The 12,154-nt window shown below is 48.3% G+C and overlaps 1 protein-coding gene across 4 annotated transcripts in view; it reads left to right on the top strand.

The window, feature by feature from the left end:
• Nucleotides 1–8,502: 8,502 nt before the first annotated feature.
• The window catches only part of DLG3 (discs large MAGUK scaffold protein 3), a 55,442-nt gene continuing 51,790 nt past the window's right edge, over nucleotides 8,503–12,154 (top strand). For 2 of the 4 annotated variants that reach the window (XM_072817989.1, XM_072817988.1), the window contains exon 1: nucleotides 8,503–9,232. In XM_072817989.1, coding sequence (XP_072674090.1) covers nucleotides 8,876–9,232 — 357 coding nt within the window. In that variant the 5' untranslated portion in view covers nucleotides 8,503–8,875. The remainder of the gene's footprint in view (nucleotides 9,233–12,154) is intronic. The other 2 variants (XM_072817991.1, XM_072817990.1) reach the window with 1 other exon arrangement.

Genomic DNA, 12,154 nt, shown 5'->3' with positions numbered 1-12,154 from the left:
ATTTTTTAAAAAAAGTAGGAATTCCCTAATCCATACATCAGGAATGATGGGGAAACCTTAATCCTTTGCTGGACTAATCACTAAAACTATTCCCACCCACACCCAAATTGCTAGAATTCCTATTCACGAAGGATGCACACCCACAGCAATGTCCCCTTACTTGTAAACCAGAAACTGCCTTCAAGCGACCCAGATCTTCAGCTCTCAGGTGGAACCAGAGGGCTTTGGGACAAGGCTGATTGTTTCTCCACCCACAAAATCTGTCTGCTTTGTACACAGCTCTACCTTCAAGAATGAGCCCAGATTATCAGACAGCAGCAGGCCACCCTGCCCCAACCAGGTCATTTTGCAGAGAGATGGTGGATGGGATGAGAAATGGTCTCTCTGCTCCTCCCAAATCCCCTTGCCTTCTACTCCTTGGTGGCTTCAGTCTCTGCGCAGGCCGCCTGGTTGCCTAGCAACCACAGCCACCTGCAGGGGCGTGGGGCTGCTTTGGACCTGTAGGGGGCGCCTGTCTCCCTGGGGCCTCCGGCTGGAGCTCTAGCAGTCGCTCTAGCAGTCGCGAGGGTGTGCCAAGAGTCAAAGCATCTCAGGATTGACCGAGTCCTCCCAGCTTCACCAACACAGTCCAGTCTGAGTCTCTCTGGAGTGAGTGGGCTCACTATGATTCTAAAGAGATTTTACTCATATTTATTAAAAATGAAAAGAAATAAGAGAGAGGAAGGGAGAGAAGGAGAGAGAGTAAGAGGGAGAGAGCGAGGAAGCGAGAGAGAAGCAGTCAGTAGAAATGGGGCTTGGGGAAGGCATGTTTGACCCTCTCCATTCTCTCCAGGTTTAGCCATGCTTATGCCTCAATCAGAGTAGTTCAGAGGACCTGGGCTATAGGGGACTTTTTTCCTGAGCCACTTTTAGGATGTGGAAAAAAGAGTCTAGCACTCAGTGTTGTCAAGCTGCTGAGCATATAAAAGATTTCAAGCTCCTGGGTTACCAGCCTAGCCTAGACTTGGTCAAAAAGAAAGATATTAATTCCTTTGTTTGTTCAACAATAATAACTAACCCTAACCCGTTGTATACCAGGGAATGGGCAAAGTGTTTTACATTTAATCCTCACAAAAGACCCATGATTATTTCCATTTCACAAGTAAAGAAACTAAAGCTCAGAGAATATTCAAGGTCACACGACTAGTGACCGTGTTGGGTCTGACTGAGTGACCATTGTGTGCCAGGGTCTAAGGATATAGGTAACAAGACACCTCTCTGTCTTTTCACTACCTAATGAACCGCCTGTCAGGATCAAACTAAAAATGTCCTCTCCTTTGTGAAACTCCTCTTAAGTCCTCCCCCAACAAGTAGAGTTGATACCTTGCTTTTCTGAGCACCCCTCTGAAACAGCATTCTTCACAGGAATGGTAATGATCTGCTTCCACATTTCCATTTCTCTAACTCCATGACAGGGCTATTTACAGTGTTCACTATTCATCTCCCTCTAGGTGTCTAAGAGACACCTCAAACTCAACACGTCCAAATCTGTGCATCTGATCTTTTCCCCCAGAAAAGAATGGCCACTCCTAAAGCTGTCCTCATCTCAGTCCAGGGCAGTTTCACCTTTCCAGTTGCTCTGGCCAAAAAATCCTTGGAACCACACCTCATATCCATTCTGTCAGTAAATCTTAGTGACTTTCTTTTCAAAATACGGGTTCCTCTGAAACCTTTCATACGCTGAAATGGCAAAAAAAGCAATTACCATTAATGTATATGGAAAAAATTTTGAGCATTCCCAGACCCAAAAACATAACCTATCTTAGGCTTTTCTGATACCTTAGGGCACATCTTCCTAAGGAACACACAAAATAAATGACAAGAAAGCACAGATGCTCACAGACACAGCTCAAAGCTATGGTGACTTGATGCTGAGATGCTGAGTGGTGTTCCCCAGGAAAGAGCTTGGCCACTCTCTTGCTGCTGCCCTTGGTGCTTGCTGCCTCTATAGCTGCTCACTGCAAAACAAATGCTGAATGCTATTTTCACTTTTTTAATACCCTTTTTAATATAAAAGCAAAAATCCTCTTTGGATTTCCTTCAGTTAGTGGAAATAGGTACTGATGCAGGTCTTTCCTAAAAGCAGAGTGGTGGAGGTGCCTGGGTGGCTCAGTCAGTTAAGTATCTGCTTTTGGCTCAGGTCATGATCCCAGATCGAGTCCCGAGTTGGGCTTCCTGCTCAGCGGGGAGCCTGCTTCTCCCTCTCCCCCTGCCTGCCACTCCCCCTGCTTGTCTCTCTCTGTCAAATAAACAGATAAAATCTTAAAAAAAAAACAAAGGGGTGTAATGCAAACTTTTGAAAAGTGGAGGATACCTGTGCATCCAGAATCCAACCATTTCCTATCACTTCCAACGCAACCACCTTGGTCCATATCATCATCATCTTTCACAGGGATCACTGCAGAAGCATCCTAACTGGTCTCATTGCTTCCATCCCTGTCCTCTGTGATCTATTTCTCCACACAGAAGCCAGAGTGATCTTGCTAAACCCAAGTCAGATCATGTTAGTTCTCTGCACAAAATCCTTCAATGGCTCCCCATGTCTCTCAGGGTAAAGCCAAAATCCTTACAATGGCCTACTGGCCCCATACGACCTTATTCTCTACTAAACCTCTGATCTCATCTCCTGGTACTCTTCTCCTCCCTCATTATTCTCTGGCCACTTGCTCCTCCTTGCTGTTCCTTCGACAAGCCAGGGGTACTACTTACCCAGGACCTCTGCACTGGCTGTTCCCTTACGAGGTATGCTCTTCCATATGGCTCACTTCCTCACCTCCACTCAAGTCTTTGATCAAATGTCACCTTCTTAGTGGGGCCTACCCTGACCAACCTATTTAAGATGCCTCTATTCTAATTTCCAGTTTGCAATAAATATAGGGTATAGAGGAATGAAATAAATGACACCATGAGGGGGAAAAAGACAAATTCAGAAGGTGGGATAGTCAGCAAAACAACTGACTTGTACTCCTCAAAACATCAGTGTTGTTAATTAAAAAAAAAAAAAGATGAGAGACTTCTACTTCTGGACCCAGCTTGAGTAGATAAACTTCTCCCTTCTTGCTAACTACAGCTAAGATTCTGGACATTATATATAAAACAAATGTAAGAAGACTCTGAAAGGAGGAAAGAGTAGAGTAGACTTATTAGGAACCCCAGTGACCTGAACTCAAGGTGGTGAGTTCCCTAGGTTTTCTTGTTGCCTCATATATCACAGACTGATGCTGGAGAAGCCAGCAACCTGGAAATGCCAATGGGCACAGACCAAAAAGCCTCAATAAAAACCTGCTTTCTCGGGATCCCTGGGTGGCGCAGCGGTTTGGCGCCTGCCTTTGGCCCAGGGCGCGATCCTGGAAACCCCGGATCGAATCCCACGTCAGGCTCCCGGTGCATGGAGCCTGCTTCTCCCTCTGCCTATGTCTCTGCCTCTCTCTCTCTCTCTCTCTATGTGACTATCATAAATAAATAAAATTAAAAAACAAAAAACAAAAAACAAAAAAAAACCTGCTTTCTTGGGCAGCCTGGTTGGCTCAGTGGTTTAGCGCCGCCTTCAGCCCAGGGTGTGATCCTGGAGACCGAGGATTGAGTCCCACGTCAGGCTGCCTGCATGGAATGGAGCCTGCTTCTCCCTCTGCCTGTGTCTGTCTGTCTGTCTGTCTCTCTCATGAATAAATAAAATCTTAAAAAGAAAAAGCCTGCTCTCTCTAGCCAAAAGACCAGGAAATGGGGAGCTCAGCCGTGAACTGGAAATAACCACTCTACTGTAACCAAACATCACGGAAAAGAACTGCAGCCTCACCCATGCCAGTAAAGTCCAAATAGAAACCCAGACTTCTACTTTTACTAGGCTTCCCCAACATTCTCCAGGGTGGTGTCAGAAAAGGCTGAATAGGGAGCCTGGACTTCCATCTCCCCAGAGTAACATGGCTTCATCTCCCTACTGGATGATATCAGAGTGTCAGAGGAAGCCTAGTGTAGTCAGGACTTTTGCTGCTGTGCTCTCTCTCCTCCCCTCCCAGTCCACTGCTCTACCATCCTTGCCCCTACCTGTACCCCCACCCATGGTCAGTGGAAGCCATCTGGGGAGCAGGAAAGATATACTTCAACCCCTCCCAGTCAGAGAGGTATCTGTGGAGGTCTAGTGGGGAGTGGAAATTTCCAGCAGCAAGGAGGAGCTTCTGTCTCCATTATCAACTAACACCACTGGGGGAACTTGAACTTCTGTCCCTACCTGACAGTAACCAGGCAGTGGCCCCTTCCATTGATGTCAGAAGTGTCAGAAGAAGCCTACCAAAAACAAGATTTAAATAAGAGCCAGAGTCTCATAACATAATATCCAAAAATGTGTAGGATGTAATAAAAAATAACTCATCATACTAGGAAACAGGACACCCTCAACTTGAATGAGAAATAATCCACAGGTGCCAATACCAAGATGAAAAACAGCTTCAACAATCTGACAAGGATTCTAAAGTGGCCAACATAAAAAATGCTTCAATGAGCAATTACAAACAAGGTTGAAACAAATTAAAAAAAAAGTCTTAGCAAAAAAATAGGAGATACAATCAAGAATCACATTGAAATTTTAGAATCAAAGAATACAATAACCAAACCCAAAAAATCAGTGGAAGGACTTATCAACAGGATGGATAGGACAGAGGAAAGAATCAGCAAATTTGAAAATAGAACTTTAGAAATTACCCACTCTGGGGGCGCCTGGGTGGCTCAGTTGGTTAAGCGTCCAACTCTTGATTTCAGCTCAGGTAGTGATCTCAAAGTCATAAGATCATGCCACAGTGGGCTCTGTGCTCAGTGGGGAGTCTGCTTGAGATTCTCTCCCTCTCCCTCTACCCCTCCTGGCCCCATGCTCTCATTCTCTCTCTCTCTTTCTCTCTCTCTCTCTCTCAGTTAAATAAACCTTTTTTTTTTAAAAAAAAGAAATTACCCAATCTGAACAACAATGGGAGAATCGGATTTTTAAAAAATGAATGGTGCTTCATAGACATATGGTAACTATCCCCTAAGACATAACGTTTGTGTCATTGGAGCCCAAGAATGAGAAGAGAAAGAAGGTGGAGGCCAAAAGGGGCCTCAAGAAATAATGGCTGAAAATCTCCCAAATTTGGCAAAAGATAAAACCCATAAATTAAAGAAGCTGAACAAAGCCCAAACTAGATAAACCCAAAGAAACCCATGCCAAGATACATCATAACCCAACTTTTGAAAACAAGACAGAGAAAATCTTGAAAACAGCAAGAGAGAAACAACACCTGACTTACAGAGGAAAAACAATTCAAATGTGGGTGGATCTTTCATCAGAAACCATGAAGGCCAGAAGAAAGTGGCACAACATATTTCAAGTGTTGAAAGAAAAGAACTGTCAACCCCAAATGCTTTACCTAGCAATACCTTTTGGAAATAAGGGGGAAGTCAAGTTACCCTCAGAAAAAGGGAAGCTAAGAGATAGATTACATCACCAGCAGACCCACCCTAAAAATATAGTTAAAGGCAATTTTCAAAACAGAAAGAAAATGATAAAAGAAGAAATCGTCGAACGTCGGGAAAGAAGAAAGAATTTAATGAGTAAAAATGGAAGTACACACAATAGACTTTCCTTCTCTTAAGGTGTCTGAATTATGTTTGATACTTGAAGCAATAAATATAACATTGATGTGGAGCTCAATATATGCAGAGGAAATATTTAAGATAACCATACAATACTATAGTATAAATGGAACATGGTAAAGGTATTTAAAGGGAGGTGAGGTTTCTATACTTCCCTCAGCCTGATAAAATGTTGACAAGTAGATCTCTGTCATGAAAAAATAATTCTGTATCTTTGTTGCAGCAGTTGTTACAGCCATCTCCACATGTGGTAAAATGGCTTAGAACTATACCCACATTGTGCCAATGTCAATTTCCTCGTTTTGATATTGTACTATAATTATGTAAGATGTAATCATTGAGGGAAAACTGGGCGAAGGGTACATAGGCCCCCTCTGTACTATGCAACTTCCTTGTAAATCTGTAATAATTTTTAGAGAGTGGGTTTTTTTTAAAAGATTGGAGCTGTTCTAGATATTTTTAAATATTTTATTTATTGACACCTAACTCTGGGAAAAGAACAAGGGGTAGTGGAAAGGGAGGTGGGCAGGGGGTTAGGGTGACTGGGTGATGGGCATTGAGGGGGGCACTTGGCGGGATGAGCACTGGGTGTTATGCTATCTGTTGGCAAATTGAACTCCAATAAAAAATTTTATTTATTTATTCATGAGACACACACACACACACAGAGAGAGAGAGAGAGAGAGAGAGGCAGAGACACAGGCAGAGGGAGAAGCAGGCTCCATGCAGGGAGCCTGATGTGGGACTCGATCCCAGATTCTGGGATCACGCCCTGAGCTGAAGGCAGATGCTCAACTGCTGAGCCACCCAGGCGTCCCTGTTCTAGATTAAAAGTGGTTAAAGATACAAAGGCAATAGGGGAGCCTTGATTAGATTCTGATGTTAAACTATAAAAGGCAAATTTGGAGAAATTTGAATATAGACTAGACATTAGATGCTATTGGATGATATGAAATTATTGCTAATTTTCTTAGATGCCATAATAATACTGTGGTCATGTAGGAGAATACAAGATGTATGCTGAAGTATTAGGGGAGAAGTGTGATGAAATCTGTAACACATTCGAATGGTTCAGAAAACAATGTAGCTACATGATAGATGATAGAGCAAATATAACAAGGCAGTAACAGTTGCTGAGTCTATGAGAAAGACATATTGATGCTCATTGTACTATTCTGTCAACATTTCCATATGTTTGTGAATTTTCATTTTTAAAAAAAGTTGGAAAAGAAGTTGGAAAGAATATGTGGAGGATATATGATAAAGCAAGTATAGCAAAATATTAATGAGAATCCAGGTGGTGTTTGTTCCCTGTAAGATTCTTTCAATTTTCTGTATGTTTGATAATTTTTGTATTAAAATGTAGAGGTAAAAAACTTGAAGAAAGATGATCACAACCCGGCATCCTCCTCTAGCATTCCCAACACCCTCTTCTCTGATTGACTTTTCTTTTTTCCCCACAGCACCTTATATATTATATAATTCTCTTATTTATTATGCTGGGTTTTGTCTATATCCTCTCACTAGAATGTAAGCTCCCCATGGGCAGGGATTTATTGTTTTGTTCTGTTTGTTGCTATATCCCCAAATCCTAGAACAGTGTCTGCACATAGCAAGTGTTAGTTAGATAAATGTTTATTGAATTAAGAATGAACTTCTGTATCTCTCGGACCTAGGCTGAGGTCTTGCATAGAGTAGGTGTGCAATGAATGTTTGTTGAATTGAACTGAGATCTACAGCCTACGGGAGAACTTAGAATAGAGCTGTTGTACCAGGGTGGTTCAGAGTATGGATTCTTGAATCAAATAGCCAGGTTCTGCATCCTGATTCTGTCACTTCCAGCTGTATTAACATCTCTGAGCCCCAATTTCTTGATTAGTGAAATTAAGATAAGGATAGTAACACCTTGGTAGGGGGTTCGTTTGAATGTAAAGCACTTAGGACTTTGTAAAGACTCAATAGTTGGTAGCTAGGGACAAAAGAAGAACATCAAAAAGAGATAGTTTTCCCTGCATATCACCTTCCTCCAACCCCCAACAGGCTGAGCCAGGGAGGCTAAGGAGATGTCCTCAGACAGGAATTCCTAAGTTCTTCTCCAGGCCCCCTGGAACAGTTTCTCTAAGTTCAGATCTCTTCTTACCTTTCCTTCTGCCCTGGACTCTTCTTTCCTCTTGGCATCCTAAAGCTCTTTCTCCCATCATAACCATGCAGGAGTACGGGGAAAGAGACAGGAGCCTCTGGGCCGGGGACAAGAGCTCAGAGCTTTCCTTTCCTCCTCCTGTTCTAGGCTTGAGTCCCTCACTAGTGATGGAAGCAGGTCAAGTGTGAGATTGCGGTCATTTCAGGCCTAGAGGTTGAGAGAACAATAGTCCCAAGGAAGAGGCACTGACAGGAGAGTAGCCACATATGCTGCCCTCTTCCGTGGTCCCCTGTTAAGAAAGATCACCTTCCTTGCCCTGCTCCAACATCCCTTTGGTCTGTTCTGCTGCTTCAAGTCTTTACTTCTGCTAGCCCCAGCTCAGAGCAAGCCCAGGGACCCATTGACTATCTCCCTGCAACTCCCTCTTGGAAGTGGGGTGGGGTGGAGTGGGCGGAGGACGGGTTGGAATTGGAGATGTGGGGGCACTAGATCAGGGGCTGAGCTCCCCCGTGGCCCAAATCCCCCGTCCCTGCTTTAGGGTCGGCCGTACCCCAGATGTCTGGGGAGCTGGGGCTGAGCCTGGGGTCGCCACTGCCTCTGTTCCTTTAAGGAGCCGCTGTTTAGCATTCCTGCCGCTGCCGCTGCCGCTGCCTGACTCTGCACGCTGATTGGCTGGAATCAACTGAGAAGGGAGCCAGGGAGAGATGCTCTTGACTCCACTCAGATCCATCCTGGGGACCAGTGCAGGAGCGGTCCTCTCAGCACCCAGCCTCTGCCCAGGCTCCCGCTTCTTCTTTGCCGCTGGGCCTCGGCCCAGGAGCCACGACGGGCGACACGGAGCCGCCAGTGCTGGAGGGGGAGCCGTGGGTGCGGGGCAGCGTGGGGGCAGAAGCCCCGGGACGCCCGCCCGGCCCCAGGCCCCGCTCCGCCCGAGCGCCCCCACGGGTGCCCCCTCCTTCCTGGTCCGAGCAGTGTGAGTGTGCCCGGGAGTCCGGCGGCGGCGGCGGCGGCGGCGGCGGCGGCGGTGTGGAAACCGGCGTGGGCTGGGGTGTCCGGGCGGCGGGGGGCAGTGCCATGCACAAGCACCAGCACTGCTGTAAATGCCCCGAGTGCTATGAGGTGACCCGCCTGGCTGCCCTGCGGCGCCTCGAGCCTCCTGGCTATGGGGACTGGCAGGTGCCCGACCCCTACGGGCCAGGTGGGGGCAATGGAACCAGCGCGGGCTATGGGGGCTACAGCTCGCAGACCCTGCCTTCACAGGCGGGGGCTACCCCCACCCCCCGCACCAAGGCCAAGCTCATCCCCACTGGTCGGGATGTGGGGCCAGTGCCCCCTAAGCCAGTCCCAGGCAAGAGCACACCCAAACTCAACGGAAGTGGCCCCAGCTGGTGGCCCGAGTGCACCTGTACCAACCGGGACTGGTATGAGCAGGTATGGACCAGCAGTGCGGAGGGGGGGGCGGGGGGGATGGTGGGGTAACCCAGGGGAGGCTGGAGAGTGGGGGCCTAGAGGCCTGGGGGTGCAGCAGGGATTCCTGGAGGCTTCAAGCCAGTGGACTCCGAGCCCTAGCATTTCACCTGAGCTAAGAGAGGCGGTTGGAAATGTGTGCTTCTGTGTGTGTGTCTGTTTGGGGGTCTCCATTTGGAGGGGATTGGGAGGAGCTGTGTGTGTCAGGAGGTGAAGGTATGGCGGAGGGGTACATTTTCCTGTGAGGGGGACTGGGTTTGTCTCAGTGCGGAGGTTTAGTAGCGTCTCTGTGTCTGACAGGGGGCGGGAGGTTTTGCGGGGGCTGTGTATGGTGTGTGCTTCCATGGGGGGGAGGAGGGGGCATGGTGCTCTGCGTAGGGGGGACATATGTGTGTATGTATGTTAAGGTGTGTGGAGGAAGGCAATGGAGCTCCTGTGAATCTATGTAGAGGAGCCCATGTTCCCAGCTGGTTGAGCTTTATCCTTCAGTGCCATGAGTCCTTTTCTGTCCCAGTCCCTTTGTGTGTGAATGTGCACATGGACATGTGGGGATGTCTCTCTGAATGTGGAGGTGTCTCTCTGTAGATGAGGCTGCAGGGACAGCTGTGTTTGCCTGTGTGTGTAGCTACATGTATATGTGTGTGAGCATGTAGCTTAAGTGTGTGCATGCATGTGCCTGTGTGTGTGTGTGTGTGTGTGTGTGGTGTCCCTGGTGAGAGGCTCTTGACAGGCAAAGGAGGGGAGGGAGAGGAGGCAAGAGACACGTCCCAAACAAGGCTGAGAGGCTGCTGAGAAGGACGGACTCTTTTGTCCAAGCAGCTCTGAAGTGTGTGTGCTGGGGGGGCCCAAAGGTAGGGGGTGGGGGGACTAAAGCAAGCTTCTTCGCTCTAGAGCAAGCATGGTGCCTGGAGCCAAGAAGGGGCAGCTGCCCTGGTGCAAGACTGGCCCCAGCGGGGCATGTCCCCCTTGGGTACCTCCAGATGTGAGAGAACTTGGCCCCCAAGCCCTGACTTGGCACAGTTTGGGAACCCCTTGGGTGCTGGGCACAACTCCGGCTTCCACTCCCAGTCTAAACTGCCAGCTTAGAAAATGGAAGGAGCATCTGTGGGAGAAGCAGCAAAATGGAGGCTGGGCCGGCAGAGCCAGGTCCTTGGCATGCATAGCGGAGGGCCTGTCTGGTTATTTGGCTCTGCAGCCCCCAGGTTAGGGAGAGAGGAGACAGAGGCTTTGCTGTCGAGGGCAGGTGCTGCCTGCCCCAAGCTGGTGACCGTTCTGTCCGCCTCTGTCCTCCTCTGGGAATAGAATGTGCTCTCACTCAGAAGCAAAGGTGGGGACTTCCTAGGGAGAGGAGTCCTCAGTTCCTCAGTTCTGGTCTTTTGTCTGTCCACACTTACTGCTTCCCTTTTCCCTTACCTTGGCTCTTTGCCCTCTCTAGTGAGTCCCCCTCATTCTTTTTTCCTGTATCCTGGGGCCCTACCCTTGCAAACACTCCCTCATGCTTATCCTGCTCAACTGGCAGATAGGTGCCAGTCCCAAGGCTGGGCCAGTTGGTCAAGGTTTCTTTGCCAGGGATGATCCCCAGATGGCTCCTGGTCCTGGGAGCGGGGTCCCTGAGCAGGGCAGTGGGAGGCTGGAGCCTCTGGTTCTCACTGGAGCTGGGCTTGAAGCATGGCTTATCACATGTGGGCACACATGGTACCCCAGATGCACAGAAGGGCTGTATGGGTGTCCTTTTGCCTGTGTGTCTGTTGCATCTTACTCCAGGCAGCTGTTTTGGTTTGGGAGCTCTGAAAAGCCATGGGTTCTTCCTCCTGGGATCAGGAACCAGAGTGGGGCTGCAGCTGGAGTCCTCCCACCACCTCCCAGGGCTGCAGGGCATAAAGTACAGGGGGCAGGCCCTGCAAAGGCGGAGGCATGACTAGCCAATACTACCCGTGCCCTCTCTGTTTTCCCAAGCCAAAGCTACAATGGAGTGGGGAGCAGAGCAGGACACACGAAGGAGCCCCCACCCTAGGTTTGCAGCTCCCTTCAGAGGAGGACACCAGGGGTTGGAAAAGGGGTAACACAGCCAGAGGAAGATGGAGGAGGGGTGCTGGGTTACCCGGGGAGAGAGGCAAGGAAGTTCCTCCATTCTCGGGGATGAGAGTGGGAGCCAGGGAGCAGTTACTACTTGTCTGTCCAGAATCACATTTTCTCTTGACAATGGTCACAAGTTATATCTTGTCTGGGAGACCAGTTCGGTGGGTTGGTCAGAACAATGCTTGTTTCCATCTCCTTCCCCTCACTTCTCCCATGGCTACTATATATTGAAGGCCATGGGCTCTGCTGCCAGTCAGTCCACAGGTTATCAGCTTCTCCCTCCTGGGGAACTGTGTCCACTCTGCTCCTATCCCACCCCTGACTTTGCCTCTGACTCCCACCCAGATCCTACCCTGGCTTTTTCTGCTGGGAAACACAAAGGGTTCAAGATCAAAAACCTCTTGGTATGAAGCGGGTTCGGACTTTGACTCCTTCCACCCATTTGAAGAATTGGGTTCCTGGGGACACAGAGGAGATATAGAATGAGGGTTCCTGGGGTATTCTGAAGGGTACAATTTTCCATTTCCTGGGATTTCTGCTAGGGAAGGGGATGAGTGGCCAAAACATCAGTGGCCTTGGCAGCTTGATTTAATCAAAAGAATACCTGGAGATCCAGGTTCTAGCCCCTGCTCTGCCACTAACTCCCAGTGCGCTCTGAGGTACAACCTGTGTCCTCCCTAGGCCTCGGTGTCACCATCTGTCACATGAGGGAGGTTGGACAAGATGGTGTCTGCTGTCCTACCAGTTCTAACACAGTGGGAGTCTCTGATCCCTAAGTCAGGGAAAGCTACAGTTCACAAGGGGAAT

The sequence above is a fragment of the Canis lupus genome, chromosome X (genome assembly GCF_048164855.1).
Source record: "Canis lupus baileyi chromosome X, mCanLup2.hap1, whole genome shotgun sequence".
Lineage (NCBI taxonomy): Eukaryota > Metazoa > Chordata > Mammalia > Carnivora > Canidae > Canis > Canis lupus.
Note: the sequence above shows the minus strand (reverse complement) of the source record. Positions and strands in the feature narration are given on the sequence as shown.